The 19,140-nt window shown below is 44.9% G+C and overlaps 1 protein-coding gene across 2 annotated transcripts in view; it reads right to left on the bottom strand.

The window, feature by feature from the left end:
* ank2b (ankyrin 2b, neuronal) overlaps positions 1-8,580 on the bottom strand; it is a 97,702-nt gene extending 89,122 nt beyond the window's left edge. Inside the window, exon 1 of one of the 2 annotated variants that reach the window (XM_054753916.1) lies at positions 8,286-8,580. In XM_054753916.1, the coding sequence (XP_054609891.1) occupies positions 8,286-8,366 (81 nt within the window). In that variant the 5' untranslated portion in view covers positions 8,367-8,580. Of the gene's footprint in view, positions 1-7,303; positions 7,512-8,285 lie in introns of those variants that run through there. The other variant, XM_054753917.1, reaches the window with a different exon arrangement.
* Between the last annotated feature and the right edge of the window lie 10,560 nt (positions 8,581-19,140).

The following is a 19,140-nucleotide window of genomic DNA, read 5'->3' as shown; positions in this document are numbered from 1 at the left end:
AACGGAGGCATGGAATACGGCCCATTCAGACTCGATATCCTCGTCGTCCCCCGAGATGCAGGCAAAGCTCTGCTGGAGGTGAGAGTTGAAGACTCGAGGAAAAGGAGATTCTGCCAGACGTTCCCAGCACACCCTCACTACACGTTTGGGTCTCCCAAGTCTGTCCAGCATCCTCCCCCGCCATCTAATCCATCACCAGGTGGTGATGAGTTGACAGCTCAGCCCCTCTCTTCACCCGTTTGTCCAGAACATGCAAACCCAGTCTGATGATACGACTACAAAGTCGATTATAGACCTGCGGCCTAGGGTGTCCTGTGCCAAGTGCACTTGTGGACATCCTTATGTTCAAACATGGTGTTTGATATGGACAAACTGTGGTTCGTGAACATCACACCTCACAGTTTCAGAACAGGGAGGCCGTTCCTCCCAATCACGCCCCTCCAGGTCACACTGTCATTGGCCACTTGGCGTTGAAGTCTTCCAGTAGAACGATGGAGTCACTAGTTGGGGTGCTCTCCAGCACCCCTCTGATGGACTCCTGGAAGACTGGGTACTCTGAACTGCCGTTTCGCGTGTACGCACAAACGACAGTCAGGACCCTTTCCCCAACCCGAAGGCATAGGGAAACGACCCTCTCGTTCACCGGGGATGACTCCAACACAGAGGCACCGAGCCGCGGGGCTATTAATAATCCCACACCAGCTCACCACCTGCACCTTGCAGCAACTCCAGAGTAGAACAAGGTCCAGCCCCTTTCGAGGACTTTGGTTCCAGAACCTGTGGGTCAAGTTGAGTCCAACTTTGTTTAGTCGGAATGCCTCAACCTCTCGCAGAAGTTCGGGCTCCTTCCCCACCAGAGAAGTGACATTTCATGTTCCAAGAACCAGATTTGGCCGCCAAGGGCCAGGTCACCCCAGCGCCTGTCCTCGACCGCCACCCAAAACACATTACACCGGACCCTTATGCTTGCCCCGCAGGTGGTGGGTCTACGGGGGGGAGATCCCGTGTGGCTTCTTCTGGGTGGGCCCTGCCGGACCCCACGGGTGAAGGCCTGACCACCAGGTGCTCGCAGGCGAGCCTTTGCCCAGGGCCTGGCTCCAGCGTGAGGCCCCGGTATCCCACGTCAGTGCGAGGTGCGGTCCCTCCTCTTGCTTTTATTCATGGGGTCTTCTGAATCAATCTTGGTCTGGCCCGTCTGCTTGCCTGCTTGCCTTGGGAGACACTACCAGGGGCATATATAAAGCTCCTAGGATCACTCGGGCACTCAAACCCTTCCAACACGATAAGGTGGTGATCCATGGAGGAGTAGAGGGCTCTTTTAATATTGAAAAACATATTTAGAAGATTGTAAACAGGTTTTCTATGCCATTACTCCGAAAATATTCCATTAAAAAAGAAGGAATCCTACTTGGCAGAAATTCACATATTACGGAGCCAATTAACTGCGATAAATGAGGGATTACTCTATATTAAATGACAAAATAAACTGACATATCATTATTATGATGATGCCATATCTTTGCTGAAGTTTACTAGTGTGTTTATTTGCATCCTCCACCAAAACCTCCAACTCCATGTCTTCAAACATCATTTTTTTCTTTACAGCCACTCTACTCTCCCAGACAATTGGTACCACACGCAAAATCATCATTTAAATAGGGCTGTCCGCACTACTTATACACCTGTTAAAAATTGAGCAAACAGTCTTCCTCGATCACTTGCAACATGTCCACTCGTAGTACGTGCAATTTTTTAATTTGCGCACGCAATTTAGCGCTCGTTATTTGGGATCTTAGCAGATCAGCCCCTGTGTGTATAAAGGTGAGGATACAACATTTGAAATGTACAGAATTAATTTGTACATTGTAGATGACATCATTATTTTGGTGTTTTTATTTTATTATTTTATTTTATTTTATTATTTTATTATTTCAAAGCGATAAAAAAGCAGTTGTCATTAGGGTGTCACCATAATACACATCGTATCATCATACCAGAGTATCATCATCTTCATCAATTAATATTGAAGCCTGCGCCAGCAGGCCCGCTTATTGAGCCATCAAAGGTGGATCCCACGTAGTACGGCGCAGTCTCAATCTGTTCGAAAACTATCGTCAGCCATCTGTCTAGTATCCGTGGTTCGGATGAGGGCCCATTTGGTCAAAGTCCCTAGGAGGAGTTTGTAAAAATATGACCCCTGGTCTTACCTTGAAAAGACCAAAATGGCCCATTAAGTGTAGTAACATAGGTTCTGCTGACTTTTATGACTGTCCTGTCATGACAGTCCATCTCCACCAAATTTCATGACGATCTGTGAAACTGGTGGCAAATGTAGCAAGAAGGGATTATGGGCCAGTGAGTTTTGGGAGTCCGTGTTCGGGACCACAGAACTATAAACATTTTTGCTGGGCTTGACATGTGTGCAAATTTTGGTCAGTTTCCATGCATGTTGCAGCCCCCCAAAATGTGGGAAAAGACGGAGAAGAATAGTAATAACAAACACAGCAGATACAATAAGGCCTTTGCCGAGGCTTTGCTCGAGCCTTAATAAACATTGACAGCTGTGGTGGTGTAACACCTAAGCAGAAGTTGTAGTAATTACAATATTTGAGCAAACGTACGTAAAGTTAATCAAACGTTAAGTCATATGCAGATCAAAACACGATCGCTGTAGACGACTACTAGCAAAACATGTCATACTAGTGTCTAATTCAGACTATGCTTCAGACTTATTCACTTCCTGGTTCGACACTCTAAGCATCATGGGAACTGTAGTTCTTTCAGCGTGACCATAATCTGTCTATTTTGCATGTGTCTTTACACAACTACATGATTAGAATAATAAATAAATAATTAGTAGTAGTAGCTACAACTGCCGTCATTATTTTAACTCATAATTTTTAGTTTGCGTTTCAATTTGTGGAAAAATGTTTGACAGTTTAAAGCATCACGCTGAGCATCGTGCTTAGGTCATGCATGCAAAGTTATAAAACATTTAAAAATGTACCTGCATTGTTTTGTCACTCAGTTAAATAAAAAAGTCTGTTTGTCCACTACTATATTTTGTCAATGTAGTTTTCTTAAAAGTAATGTTAACATATCATCTTGTTCTCTCGGACCCAATATTGTGTATCGTCTCATCTCGTGAGTTGAGTGTGTCGTGACTGTCAAAAATAGCGTGTTAACAGTGGTAACTAATTTAGTTCATTAATTATGTTATGGCCTCTGTGTTATGACCAAGTGAGTTTAGTGGGTTAGTGGGTTTAGTGGGTTGTTGAGTTTAAAGCTGGGCTTGCCTGTTCAACGAAGGCGGCTCTCTTTTAAAGCAGTTCTATCATCACATTAACTTAGGCTCCCTACCAGGTTATGTCCAAACTTTCAGCTTAAAATCCGTGCCACTGTTTCACTGTGTAACTCATTCGGAGACCATTTATTGAGAAACATGGACGTGGGAGAAAGAATAATTTGAGCAGCACTACGACGGGAGTAGCTACTTGGAGATTATTTTTACAAGGTGCTGTCTTTGTGTTATATGGTTCTGACTTACATATGCACTGCAGAAAATGAGGCAGGTACAGCTGTACCAGATAGTTTTGTAAAACACAGGATATGATGTTATCCAGGAGTCCAGCGCGCAGGGGACTCTGTTGTCCCCCCTGAGACAAACTTGTATCTGGTTGCATACAATTCAAGAAGGCATTTCAGGGGTCACCAGGTGGGCACCCCTCTTCTTTGGTGTTTCGTTGAGGAGGCCCACGACACCTCCACAGGGCTGAACAGCATCATTTTAGCCCCTTCCTCCTCCCACTTCGTCACTACCATCATATTGCAGTATTTTGGACCCCAGGTGTTGCCACTCCTCCTAATCCACAGCCACTGACTGGCCCTTTCGGCAGCTGCAGGCAGAGCTTTGATGGCTTGATGATGGGCCTGTCCTCGAATTCCCTTGATCCTGAGAAGCCTTGTGGTTGCCTGACCCACAAATCCCCTGCAGTCAACTTCAATTGGGTATACATTGGCTGTCTAACCCCGACGTACAGAAATCTTTTGTGCTCATAGGCTTCACCCGCTTCATCCTCTCAGGGCACTGTGAGGCTCTATGATGTGCACACTTTGTGTTAGAGGGGACCGGAGCACAAGGTTGGTGGTGGAAATTTCCGTTGGGAAGCAGAGTCTCTGTTCAAGGTCAGCGAGGAGATCCCAGTTTTGTGCTGCACCCAGCTGCCTGGCCTCTGATGTGATGTGTAGGCCCTTCACGAACAAACTGTCCTGAGGAAGTACAGTAGGATGATATGACAGCGAAGGTAGGGCATTGACAAACTCCCATCTATTCTCCATCATAGCTGCAAGGCCCTTTAGTCCCCAGTTGTGCCAGGTGTATCGGCCTCGTGCCAGGCTTGTCTTGCAGCCAACCAAAATGTGCTTAAGTTTAGCTGGAGATGGAAAGAAGGTGCAAGTAGGGTCTTTTCCATCTTCTCCAAAATGTCTTTTTTGTATCAAAAATATATAGAACTGTGACACTAAAGTATCGAATCAAACCAAACCATAGTTGCTCCTCACCTTGCCCTCCCAACTACAATGGAAGCCTGCATTAGCTTATACTAAACAACACAATGACAGCCAATCAATGTCCAATTCAGATTGTGACTGTCCATTTTTTTCCACGACCGCCAACTCAATCCCAGAAAGCCCACCGCATAAAAGGCAAATCGTTTACGGAAAGTGTAAAATGAGAGATGCTGACGTGCAGGAGGTCAGGCAGCAAAAGCGAGACGCCTCCCGCATGACTGTGTCATCAAGATGACGTATTCATTTTTCGCTTGCTGTGCTGAACATACAGTGCATTGTTTTATTTCTTCTTTGTCAGTTTGGCATTCTCCGCCAAACTTGTTGCACTTGTTGTTGTTGAAGTCTCTAACTGCTTCATCATTTTTGTCCTTTTTAGTATTTACATCTGTAAAATATTCAGGTTTTGTTCTTGTATGCTAAAATGTATGATTGACAATTTATTGTCAGGTTTAATGCTCTTATATCAATCATCTGTGTCGTAAAAGCAGTTGTTGCTGCCATTTGTAAATAAATAGTGTCCAGATTTATGTCATACTTATGTCCAATATAATCTGAAAACCTTCCAATTCCAGATCTTCTTGTCCAGCAATCCTTTGTATTGTGGTGTTGATGTTGACGGATGAACAGTGCCCTCCACAAGTATTGCAACAGTGAGGTGAATTTCTTTAATTTTGCTCTAGACTGATCAAATGATGAATATGAGAAAAGAGAGCAACATTTCAGCTTTTATTTCCAGATATTTACGTCTGGATCGCATGCACCACTTAGAAGATAGCATCATTTGTCTGAACACACCCCGTTTTTCATGTTAGTAAAAGTATTGCCCGGGCGTGTCCTATTGCATTACTTATTCAGTCAATAGATACCTTTTTTTATTTGGTTTCTGCTGTGTGCCTTGGGCATTTGACACATGAGCCACAGGCCGCAGACGGCGCCTTGCTCGCACTTTAGGCACCCCTCTTTTTGTGGCTCATCTTCAGGGTTCAAAGTGATGGCGATTGATAGGAGAAGGGGAATTTTGTTGTGACTGGAGCTGGTCGATGCGTTACAACAATCAGCCTTAATGATCTGCATCACTGCAGCTCAAAGATTTTGTTGGTGGTGCACTTTACGTAACGCTTGTTGCTCACTGGGCGAGGCGAGCCAGTGTGGCATATGCAGGCACCTCCGGTCGGGCTTTGGGACTGGGCTCAGGGCTGGGGCTTTTATTTTTCCTAATATTTCCTTTGGAGTGTAGAAATGTAACCACCTGTTGCTCTATTGAAGCAACATCCATTTCTTGTGGTTCTTCTCTTCTGTTCTCAACAGCCATGGGATCGGACCTGGGTTTGATGCAGAGACCAGGCACAATCACATCATTCATGCGTGTATCCTGTTCCATGTCATCCATCTTCAATCTCAATCGCTTTATAAGCCGATTATTTGCTTGCTTGAAAGCTCGTCGTAGTGCTTTGTTTAAGAAGCCTCATATGTTGTTTTAGTTGTCAATTCTCCTCCATCAGTGCTCTGAGAGATTGTTGTGTCTGTTACAGATCAGTAATTTGCCAGTCATGAGCTGTGTTCCTTCTCTCTGCAAGCAATAAAGCTGCATGTAAAACATCAATAGTGTCTTCCCTCTCTTCCTCTGTTATATTCCACTGTTTCTGGTGCCTCCTCAGACGTTTCCTCTGAGCCGGATGGGCTCAGAGAAGTTGTTGTCGGGTCACATTCTGCTGGGCAACTGCTTTTATGATTACCAATTAGTGACGGTTAGCTTGTCTTCCTAGCGGTGATCGTAACTTGCTTAATGCAACCAATTTGTGCCATGCACCTGACAAGGTTCAGGCTGTTGCTGTCAGCAAGCTATAGCCTACTGTTCTTGTGACCAAGAATTGTAGCCTTAAAATCTCTGAAATGATCCAAAACTTTCGTAGTGGGAGAAGAGCTTTTCATTTAGCTATCTCTTCCTGTTCACTGGGAGATACATTAAATCCAAACAACAAAATGTTTCCCTAAAATACTAATAAAATGTGTAAAACAATACAATGTAATTAATTAAATATTAAGTTTGGTTAGGTAAGGTTAATTGGAGACTCTTAATTGTCCATAGGTGTGAATGGTTGTCTATATGTGCCCTGCGATTGGCTGGCGACCAGTCCAGGGTTTACCCCGCCTCTCACTTGATCGGCTCCGGCATACCTGCGACCCTAGTTGTGTCCATCATCAAAAAGTTGCTTTTCTACAGTAGTTTATTTACCTCAAGACCCCCAAACTAGGTTTAAACATTTACACTCAATCACCACCCATGTTGCTAACAGAGTCTGCCGGAGATCTATTTGTCAGTTTCCTCCGATGCCAGAAAATGGCCTTTGATGGAGTTTTTCTTTGTCTTTGTCACCAAAAAGTTTCTGTTAGGGTTAAAAGGCAACAATCGCCATCCATGTTGCGTAATGTTGAGGAGTTTTAAATAGTTTTTCCTTTACTGTGCCGCCAAAAAGTTTCTACTAGCATGTAAACCAGGTTGAAATAACTATATTTGCAGTCCATGTTGCTAAATGTGTTTTTCCTTGCCTCCATCGCCAAAATGTTGCATTTTTACAAGCGCCTAAACCAGCGTTAAAGAGCTCCAAACGCCATCCATATAGTTGAGTCTGTTGGACGTTTGGATCTTAGTTTTATTTGCCTTCATCGTTAATAACTGACTTTCTACTCTTGCTTCTTCAGCTCAGTACCTCCAAAGGACAAAACATCTTACCTGTCCCGATTCCCCGACCACCATCTTTATGATCACGGCTGCTCCGGAAGAACAAAATCAAAGATGTCGTTATCTTGGAATGATACTCCAAGTGTATAGTGCATAACGTGATGTCCGAGATGTCAAAAAAAAAAAAGAGAAGAGAAGAAGAAGCTTAAACGTGGGACACAAGTCTTGCTGACTGTGTGGATTAGTATGTTAGAGGTATTAACACACATGGGCGTGGACAACACTACTGTAAGTGTGTATTCTTAGAGGAGAGGATTAAGTCTTTTCTACTGACCTAGAAACAACGTGATGCAATAAAGGGATAAAGGAGAGCGGAGGAGCTTGGAATACACCTTTAAAAACACTAAGAGGCACTATGTGTACAATGTAAAATCCTAAAGAACAACGAATGACATAAATTCTATATATGGAAGACTGGTAAACATAATTTTTATTTTAAAATATTGAAATGATTTTAAATTAAATTATTTTAATTCCAGTATGTTGAATTATGATCACATTATTTAATATATGAAATTATTAATACATTATTCAACAGATATTGGTTTTCATTTATTTTTACATCATACTTTATTATAATCACTTCAGATATTTACTTTACTATACAGTACGTGTACATGTTGTGGTTTATAATATCTCTTTATATCTCTCTATATCTCTAAAGAACATGTAAATATAACCCCCCGTCTTTTGTTTAGCTATTATACTGTGTATCATATTAAAAAAATAACGGGTGGGGGGGTGGTGGGGACCTCCAGGATGATGATGATGATGTTTTTGTAAGCTGATGAAATTAACACAAAGAGGGGAGCTGAGGTGGGACCCACCCTGTCATGTGAGAGGTCCCCTCCTCCTCCTCCTCCTTCTACTACTACTACTACTATTACTCACCACTGAGGGGTAAATATCACAATATATGTGTAGTGATAATAATAATTATCACATAAAAATACAAAATGTTCCAGTCATTTACCTTCTTGGGTCTCTTCCTCCTCTGTCCCAGACTGTTAAGACGATCGCTGGGGTCCATTCTGTACTGGTAGTCCTCATTCATTGCTGTGGAAAATGCAGAAATCAAACAAACACAAAAAATCCCTCTTCTGTTGTCTTTATATCACTTGAGTCACCCCCCACGGCTCCCCTGCCCTCCCCGTTCAGTGGAACATATTGTCAAGACGCGCCCTCCTCGGTCCACGAATAACAATAATAAAAATAATAATAATAAGAGGCAGGCGGACAAAGGTGCTGGTGGGGCGTGTATGGTGGCTCGGTTGGGGGGCGGGGGGGGGGGGGGGGGGGGGTGAGAAAGCGAGCTGGGAGGTGGCCTTGGGGGGAGGGGGAGATGTAGGAAACACAATGGTGTTGCCATGGCAGCAGATGTCACCAGTAGTGAGCCAACAGCGCATGTCTGTCATTTATTCACGTTATTATGACTCCTCCTCCTCCTGATATATAATAGAATTCATTATTCTAATAGTACAATATATCAGTAGAATTGATTGTTTTTAATAATCAAATATTGTTTAATAGCAGCATATAACAGGATTTTGCAATTTATATGTGTATGCATTTTTTCAAATTATTTTACAATTATAATAGTAGGGCATTACAAGGCTTTTAAACTTAATGAAGTATGTAATGAATTCATGATATTACTTTTGAATATAACTTCGTTTTATAGTGGAACATACCCATAGTGTCAAGTCACACCCATCCAATAACTCTAATAATGTATGTATACAGAAATAATATAATAATTATTGATTAACATTATTACGATGACTTCTCCTCCTTTTAATGATACATCAGTATCATGATTATTTGAATCTGTCATGCTCCGCAGGACAGGAAGTGTTACTTCCTGTTCTGCGCTTTTATTTTGTATTGTCTGTGAATATTCTCATTCATCCAGGTCATTGTATTCTCAGGACTTTCAATCGATCGCAACCGGACGTTTCGCTTTTCAGCCGAGCAGTCTTCGAGCATGAACTAATCAAGCCTGCTCGGATGAGAGACGAAACGTCTTTTATTTAGTATTATGTACTTCCTGACGGGTGTAACGTGCAGCCGCTTTACCCCAGCAGAACTGTGTGTGCACCTGTAATTTGTTATCAGTGGGATTTGATTTATAAACTCAATGGAGTCGTTTCAACTTTGCTAGTTCATTGTCCTGGTTTCGCTGATGGATGTTTCGGCTCTTTTTAGAGAGGCGGTTCTTTTGGCTCGGCTCACTAAAAAGAGCCGGCTCTTTTGGCTCCCAAGTGGCTTCTGAGATTTTTTTTCTTAATTTATTACCAAAATATGTGTATCGTGTAAAATGAATTACTAATGTAAAAAAATACATTATATTAAATGCGTCTGTGTAGGCTCTCAGTCGTACAGGAGTTGTCCATCGAGGAAAAGGCTTCTTGAGACGTCATCTGTACTTCTGTGTAGAAGGTGTCGGACGTTTCGCTCCTCATCCGAAGAGCTTCGTCAGCAAACTGACTGCAAACTGTTTGCTGACGAAGCTCTTCGGATGAGGAGCGAAACGTCCGACACCTTCTACACAGAAGTACAGATGACGTCTCAAGAAGCCTTTTCCTCGATTATATTAAATGCTTGCCAATTAAATGGATTTATTTAATTCCTCAATGAACAGCTCCAAAAAATATAATATATTGTAAAATACAAAAACAAAGACCCATCTTAACAGACAAGGTCAAATCTCTGCATGCAAATTTCTAACTTTACAATCAAACACCACAACATCAACAAAGCACCACACAATAAAACAAATTAAAACGGGCAAAACAAAAAGAAAAGGCAGCATCCAGGTAACAGTTGTGTCTTTACTGAAGATTGGCATGCAAAAAAAACAAGTGCCGCAGGGGGGCTTTGAGGGGCTGATCCTGTTTCTCCTTTCTGTTATGATAAGTGAGTAAAAAGACATTCGTTGTCCAGTTAATTTGAATGGAAAAAACATACATGAAAGCAAGGAGGAAGTGGAAGAACGGGAGGAGTGTAGCGTGCAGAAGGTTACGCATTGTAGGGAAATTCTCACGCATGCACACGCACACACACAATTCAGTTCCAAATGCAAAAATTGTAAATAGTTGATGGTGTTATATTTGTAAATAGTTATTTTGCTATAAAACAACCCTTTTTGATGTTGTTTATGTTGTGGTATAGTTGTTTAGATATTTGAGATGTCACAAAAGCAAAATATTTGTGTCAAAGTAAAAGTTGTGTTAGGTTTCCTTTTATTTTGAAGAGCTGTACTTCCTGCGTGGTGGCGGAGACAGCCGCTTCACGCCTGGTGGCCGGACAGCTGCGGCCGATTGTCATTTGCGGCGGTTAAAAGGCCAGAGCCGTCGTACGTGCGGCGCTGGTTCGTTGCCATTGCGACTCATGCTTCTCGTCTCCTAGTTAGTGCTGTCACGTGAACTATCTGCACCTTTTGTCACAGAGCTTCTCCTCTGTTGCCTTTTGTTTATCCCTGCACCTGTACAATTAAAGACTTTTTTTTGTTTGCGCGCCAAACGCCTCGTTTCTGCATACCGGGGGCCAAGCTTCCTACAGCTCCAGTACCAACCAGAACGTAACAACTTGAATTGTATCTTTTCACAAAAAGCTGCTTTTCTCCCTTTTTTAGTCATGAACTGATATTTTCCTGAAACTTACCTATGTTCTACTGCTGATTACAAAAGAATGAGAAAGGTAGACACAAACCTTTGTTTCTGATGAAAGACGGGGGACTAATCTTTCTTTTGGTAGGCTCCATGTTTATATAGCCATACAACACAATATTCTGTGTGCCTTGAAAGATCAATCATGGTTGCGTGATTCATGGATGCGTAGAGCTCCACGATACTCTCAAGTTTGCCGCGGGAGCTGACAGCGTACTGACCCCTTGTGACTGCTTTGGGGTGAGGCGAACCACTCAGCAGCACCCGCACTTGTTTGTGATTTTACAGAGCCTTTTTTTCTCTGTCGCTTTTTGTTTACTTTTTGCACCTGCTCGTGTTTATTAAAAGGCTTTTATTTGCACATAGCCTCTGTCTCTGCATACCGGGGCTCAAGCATTCCACAGCTCCAGACAAATCGGAACAGAATAATTATAATACAAGTAATTTAGTGAATATCAATAAAATATTGCAATAACTAGAAAAAATCATTACACAGTCGTCCCTGGCAAGTTCGCAGTTCGATGATCGCTCCCTCGCTATATCACAGTTTTCCAAAAATGAATTGTGTTACGTTTCGGCTAAGCCGGGTATTGGAATCACTATGCAGAGTCGAGCAAGTCCTTTTAAATAATAATTTATTATAACAGATGGTGACCACAATGTGGGAAAAATGTAAAAAGGTCCAACAAAGGCAAAAAGGTAAAGTATCAACAGAAAGTGACCTGATACAGCACGGGGAAAAAGGCAAGAACAGAAAACGCTGCACAAAAACATAAGCAGGAAAATACAATGAAAAATCACTGCTGAGTAATCAAGCAGGAAAATACAAATAACACTTACTGCTGCAGGGAGCTTCCACTGCAGGGAATGGTCGGGCAAAAGGTAGTACTGACCAGAACAACACAAGGTACTAGATGCTGGAGAAAGCAGGTAGTTGGCAAGAGGTTGGAAATAATCTGGCAACGAGTACAAGCTAGATGGCAGCTTAAGAAGGCCCTCACTGACTAGGCCAGGTGTGCGTGATTGGGTCACCTGTGGTCTCCAAAGTGTACTGCAATAAAAGAACACAAGAGGGCAGCAATGCAGTACACAGACCATGACAGTACTCCCCCCTATTATAAGTCGGCCCCTGACGGCTTACCCGGTTTACCAGGATGGAGCGAGTGGAAGTCCTTTATAAGTGACGAGTCGAGGATTCAGGAGCGGCCGACCCATGAACGCTCCTCTGGCCCATATCACTCCCAGTCAACCAGATACTGCACCCCCCTCCCCCGTCTTCTCGAATCTAATATGGTCCTCACAGTATAGGCAGGTTGCCCATCGATGATGTGAGGCGGGGGCGGAGGCTCGGCCGGAGGACACAGTGGGCTGGTGGAGACTGGTTTGAGGCAGGAGACGTGAAACACCGGGTGGACTTTCAGCGATGGTGGTAACTTGAGTTTGACAGAGGAGTCGTTTATAATAGAGTCAATCACATATGGTCCCACGAATGTGGTGGCTAATTTTCTGTTTGTCCCCGCCAGGGGTAAGTCCCGTGATGACAGCCAAACCTCCTGTCCTGGTTGATACTCCGGAGCTGGGCTGCGTCGGCGATCCGCCAGTGTCTTGTTCCGCTCAGCCGTTCTGCCCAAGGCTGCGCAAGTGTCTCTCCATACACGACGGGCCCGGCGGAGGTGCAGATGAACGGCTGGAATGGCTACTTCAGACTCCTGTGAGGGAAAAAGCGGAGGCTGATACCCGTATGCCGCTTTAAATGGTGACATACCTGTAGCCGAGTAGATGAGGGAGTTGTGGGCGTATTCGATCCAGGGGAGGTGGATGGACCATGAGGATGGGTGTTGATGGCAGACGCATCTGAGAGCTGCTTCCAAGTCCTGGTTGGCCCGCTCTGTCTGGCCGTTGGACTGTGGATGGTAGCCTGAAGATAAAGCTGCCGTCGCTCCCAACGCCCTACAAAAGGTCTTCCAAACACGGGATGAAAATTGTGGTCCTCTGTCAGAGACTATGTCCAAGGGTATGCCGTGAAGGCGGAAAATCTGTTTCACCAGAATCTTAGCAGTCTCTAGGGAGGATGGTAACTTAGTGAGTGCAATGACATGAGTCATCTTGGAAAATCTGTCCACAATATTCAGAATAACAGTATTCCCACGTGATGAGGGTAATCCAGTGATGAAATCCAGAACTATGTGGGACCAAGGTCGTGATGGAATAGGAAGAGGGTGGAGTAGTCCTGCTGGTGGGCAATGGGAGGACTTACTTCTGGCGCAGACAGAGCAGGCTGTGACGAACTCTTGGACATCGGCAGCCAGAGTAGGCCACCAGAATCTCTAGGACACCCGGAACTGCGTGCGGTGGATTACTGGGTGGCAGGCAACCTTAGCCCCATGACACCACTGTAATACTTTGGTCCTCAGTGGTTCCGGCACGAACAGCCTTCCATCGGGACATCCTTATCCATATATCCATATTACTTATGGCCTCGGTGACTCGTCTCTCCACCTCCCACTGGAGCGCCCCTAGCACCCGGGCTACAGGTACGATGCTTTCAGCACTCCTTTCCCTCGCCGCCGGGCCAAACACTCGGGATAGGGCGTCGGGCTTGGCACTCTTGGATCCAGGTCTGTAGGTGATAGAGAAGTTGAACCAGGTTAAAAATAATGCCCAAAGTGCGTGTCGGGAATTCAGTCTCTGGGCTGAGCGGATATAGGCCAAATTCTTATGGTCTGTGGTGACAACAAACGGGTGTGTTGTGCCCTCCAGCCAATGTCTCCACTCCCGCAACGCCAGGACAATGGCTAGCAGTTCCCGATTACCCACGTCATAATTTGATTCAGCAGGTGCGAGGCGTCGAGAGAAAAAAACACATGGGTGCAGCCTCTGGTCGACAGGAGATCTCTGGGACAGGATGGCCCCCACTCCTGTATCAGACGCGTCCACTTCTACAACAAATTGTAAAGACAGGTTAGCACAGGAGCTGTGGTAAATAATACTTTAAGTTTTGAAAAAGCTTCCTCAGCTTCAGGGGTCCAATTAAACGGCACCTTAGTGGATGTCAGCCTTGTCAGAGGTTCGGCTTTGGTGCTAAAATTGCGGATAAACCTTCTGTAGAAGTTCGCAAAGCCCAGGAACCTCTGCAAGTGCTTTCTTGTTGTTGGAGAAGGCCAATCAACCACCGCCTGGATCTTGGTGGGATCGGCTCTAAGCTTGTCCTTCTCCACGATGTACCCCAAGAAAGGGACTGAAGTTGAGTGAAATTCACACTTTTCGGCTTTCACGAATAGTCTGTTCTCCAGAAGACACTGGAGGACCAGGCAAACGTGTTTTATATGCTCCTGCAAAGAATTAGAAAAAATTAATATATCATCTAAATAGACGAAGCAAAATGAGTTGAGCATGTCCCTCAACACATCGTTTATGAGGCTTTGAAATACTGCTGGTGCGTTCGTAAGCCCAAAAGGCATAACCAGGTACTCGAAGTGCCCTAAAGGGGTATTAAAGGCCGTCTTCCACTCGTCTCCCTCCCTTATCCGGACTAAATGATAAGCGTTTCTAAGATCTAATTTAGTGAAGTACTTGGCAGTGTGTAGGAAGGAGAATGCGGAGTCCATAAGAGGCAGTGGATAACGGTTCTTAATAGTTATGTCATTGAGGCCACGGTAGTCAATACAAGGTCATAAGGACCCGTCCTTTTTATCGACAAAAAAAAATCCTGCCCCAAGTGGTAAAGACGATGGGCGAAAAAGCCCCGCCGCAAGTGCAGAGGTAATATATTCCTTTAGTGACTGTTGCTCGGGGCCAGATATATTATATAATTTAGCATTAGGTAATGGGGCATCCGGAAGTAACTTGATGGCACAGTCATATGGGCGGTGGGGGGGAAGTCTTTGTGCTCTTTCCTTGCTAAACACCAAGTGGAGGTCATGGTATTCTTTAGGTACACCAGACAAGTCTATTTTCTCTGCAGGTGTCTGAACAGGCGAACTTTGTGGTACGGCTGAGCGTAAGCAGCTCTTATAGCAAAAATTACTCCAGCTAATAATCTGGTTGTTATTCCAATCTATGTTGGGGTTATGCAGTCTCAGCCAGGTGAGACCCAAAACTACTGGTGCTGACTGAGACGGTATAATGTAGAATTTGATGTTCTTGTGGTGATTGCCCGACAGTTGTAATGAGAGAACAGCAGTCTGGTGAGTAACCCTAGCCAGAACCCTGCCATCCAGGGAGTGAACCTCCTTAGGACTCTCCAATTCTATTTTAGCAAACCCCGCATTGTCCACAAAATTAGAGTCCAAAAAACTGTCATCAGCACCAGAGTCCACTAAAGCCATAATGGGAATGCTCGCCCCTCCTCCTGTGATATTACCTGGGAGTTGTAGTTTCTGAATGTCTTTACGCGAGTTGTGGTGCTTCGGGGCCTCCTCAGCATACTCACAGTGGTGCTGAGGCGAACGCTCTGTCACCGTGGGTTGATCCTGCGGCGATACCGGCCGTGCGGGTCCCGCTGTGTCCGATGGTGATCCAGGGCGACGAGCCGGTCGATCTGGGCACTTGGCGATACCGTGATCTGCCCCCCCGCAGAACAGACAGAGGTGGAGTCTGCGGCGACGAGAGCACTCGGCAGATGTGAGCCGTCGACCTCCCAGCTGCATGGGTTCCTCGGGTGGTATCGTCGTCGACTCCTGAATCGGCCGATGTCGAGGTAGCTCTATTGCAGGGTTAGGGGGTAATTCATGTTCCCGTCTGCCGGCTACTGATGCTCCATTCTCCACTGCTGACACCTTCTCACGGTCGCGTTCTCTTAGACGGTTGTCCAAACGGATCGCTAATTCAACGAGCTGGTTAAATGTCGTGGTATCGTCCTTGACGGCCAACTCATCTCGAATGCGAGTATGTAATGCCTTGTGGAACACACTCCGTAGGGCTACATCATTGTAGCCGCTCTCTGCTGCCACAACCCGGAAATCCACGGAAAATGCAGCCACTGAGCGTCCGCCTTGTCTGAGGTCAAGTAGGCGGCTACCTGCCTCCTTGTCCCGGATTGGGTGGTCGGACACACTTTGAATTTCTGACAAAAAATAAGAAAAGTTCGAGTGTATCGCAGGAGTGGCTTTGCCAACAGTCATCGCCCAAGCGGCGGCTTGGCCAGTCAAAAGGCTCATAACAAAAGCCACCTTGGCTGCGTCCGTAGTGTAAGTGAGTGGCTGCTGGTAAAAAATAAGTGAGCATTGATGCAAAAATTGCTCGCGTGCTTCTGACTCACCAGAAAACCGGGCTGGGTGAGGAAGACTCGGCTCTCGAAGTAGACCGGAAATGGCAGGGGTAACCTCCGCTGCTGCCGTGAGAGGTTCGGCCAAGTTAGTTGGTGCAACAACCTCTCGGGGACCGTCGAGTCTTTCACCAATGGCGTTGACACTCGCGGTTAGTGCTGCGAGTGCCGCCATTACCTCCTGTAAGGACTGCTCATGCTTGCCGACCAATTGCCCTTAATGGGAAATGACAAATTGGAGGCATTCGAGCTCTGCGGATTCCATGACTGGCCAGATTGTTCTGTTACGTTTCGGCTAAGCCGGGTATTGGAATCACTATGCAGAGTCGAGCAAGTCCTTTTAAATAATAATTTATTATAACGGAAGGTGACCACAATGTGGGAAAAATGTAAAAAGTTACAACAAAGGCAAAAAGATAAAGTATCAACAGAAAGTGACCCGGATACAGCATGGGGAAAAAGGCAAGAACAGAAAACGCTGCACAAAAACATAGGCAGGAAAATACAACGAAAAATCACTGCTGAGTAATCAAGCAGGAAAATACAAATAACACTTACTGCTGCAGGGAGCTTCCACTGCAGGGGATGGTCGGGCAAAAGGTAGTACTGACCAGAACAACACAAGGTAATAGATGCTGGAGAAAGCAGGTAGTTGGCAAGAGGTTGGAAATAATCTGGCAACGAGTACAAGCTAGATGGCAGCTTAAGAAGGCCCTCACTGACTAGGCCAGGTGTGCGTGATGTGTTCTGGTCACTAGGCGGCAGTAATGACACAAAGCATTTGAGACTTTTACCTTACATGACACTACCTTAACACTGCATGAAGTCATGAAGTCAGCCATGGCATGTCCAACATGAAGCGTAAAGGTGATATAGGGGTGTTATTTCATGTCTACAGGGCTCTAATAATGTTAAAAACCGTATTTAGAAAGTCATAAACAGATTTTCTATGCTCTGGCTAAAAAAATATTTGGTGATCCTATATTGCGTAAATTAATTTATCTAGATTCGGCCTGAACTAATTAATTGCTATAAATGACTGTATTTTAATAATTCTACTAGTAGGTATTAGAAGGCTTAGTTATGTTTAATTTTTCAACATACTTTTTTTAGTCTGTCGCTTTGCTGCCGCCTGTCTGTCTTGTTGTAGTGCACTCCGTCCTGCGGAGGCGGAGACTCAAGATTCAAGAGATTCAAGATTCAAGAGAGTTTTATTGTCATGTGCATAGTAAAACAGCAGTTATACCATGCAATGAAAATCTTATTCTGTTCATTCTCCCAAGAAAAGAAAGAAAACAAATGAAAGAATAAGAACATAAGAAACATAAACACATAAACATATATACCAATAAATTAAGCAACAACAACAGAAGAGACATTAATACAGATAAATAATAATACAAATAAATAAATAAATAAAGTGCTATGAGTGTGTGCGTGTGTTGCGTGCGGCGTGTGCGAGTGCTTCGTTGAGGAGCCTGATGGCCTGTGGGTAAAAGCTGTTTGCCAGCCTTGTGGTCCTGGACTTCAAACTCCTGTAGCGTCTGCCTGACGGTAGGAGTGTGAGTAATGAGTGTTGTGGATGTGTGCTGTCCTTGATGAGGTTGTGTGTTCTTCGTAGGACTCTAGTTTTATAAATGTCTTGCAGTGAGGGGAGGGCTGCCCCAACAATGTTCTGTGACGTCTTGATCACCCGCTGGAGTGCCTTCCTATCACGTGTTGTACAGTTACCGTACCAAACAGTGATGGAGGCGGTAAGGACACTTTCGATGGTGCATCTGTAGAAGCAACTCAGGATTGTGGTGGGCATGCCAAATTTCCTCAGTCTTCTCAGGAAGTACAGTCTCCTTTGGGACTTCTTCATAATTTGTTGGGTGTTGTGAGACCAGGTGAGGTCCTCGCTGATGTGTGTGCCAAGGAACTTGAAGGTTTTCACCCTCTCCACCTCTGTCTCATCAATAAACAGGGGTCTATGTGGCTCCTTTTCCCTTGTTCTTGGGTCAATGATCATCTCTTTAGTCTTTTCTGTATTGAGAAGGAGATTGTTATCACGACACCAAGCTATGAGGTCCGCCACCTCTCTTCTGTATGATGTTTCAACACCACCAGTGATCAGTCCGATGACTGTAGTGTCATCCGCAAATTTAATGATGCTGGTGTTGTTCTGGGAGGCCACGCAATCGTAGGTGAAGAGCGTGTAGAGGAGTGGACTCAGCACACACCCCTGTGGGGTCCCAGTGCTCACAATTCTTGAGCTGGATGTGCGATTGTGGACTCTGACTGACTGGGGCCTGCCTGTGAGAAAGTTAAACACCCAGTTACAGAGGGAGGGAGACAGGCCAAGTGTGAGGAGCTTATTTGTGAGTTTGTGGGGGCAGACTGTATTAAAAGCAGAGCTATAGTCTATAAATAGCATTCTGACGTATGTGTCCTGGCCCTGTAGGTGAGAAAGGGCTGTGTGGATGGCAGTGTTGACTGCATCATCCGTGGACCGGTTCTGGCGATATGCAAACTGTAGAGGGTCCACAGTTGCCGCCGGGATGCTCTTTTTGATGTGGGTCATGACTATTCTTTCAAAGCACTTCATAACAATAGGAGTGAGTGCTATAGGGCGATAGTCATTCAAGCAGGTCACGTTGCTCTTCTTGGGTACGGGCACTATGGTGGTGGACTTAAAGCATGTCGGTACAGATGCTTGTGCAAGCGACAGGTTAAATATGTCAGCAAGCACATCAGCTAGCTCTGATGAGCAAACCCGAAGTGCACGTCCTGGGATGTTGTCTGGCCCTGCTGCTTTTCGTGGGTTTGTTTTGTTTAGAACCCTGCGCACATCAGCTGATGTCACCATGAGAGGTGAGTCCTGTGTGCTCCCCAGGTTCAGCCACCCTCTCTGC

Source organism: Dunckerocampus dactyliophorus, chromosome 15, assembly GCF_027744805.1.
Source record: "Dunckerocampus dactyliophorus isolate RoL2022-P2 chromosome 15, RoL_Ddac_1.1, whole genome shotgun sequence".
NCBI classification, from domain to species: Eukaryota; Metazoa; Chordata; class Actinopteri; order Syngnathiformes; family Syngnathidae; genus Dunckerocampus; species Dunckerocampus dactyliophorus.
The sequence above is the reverse complement of the archived record's forward strand: the minus strand, read 5'-3'. Positions and strand labels throughout refer to the sequence as shown.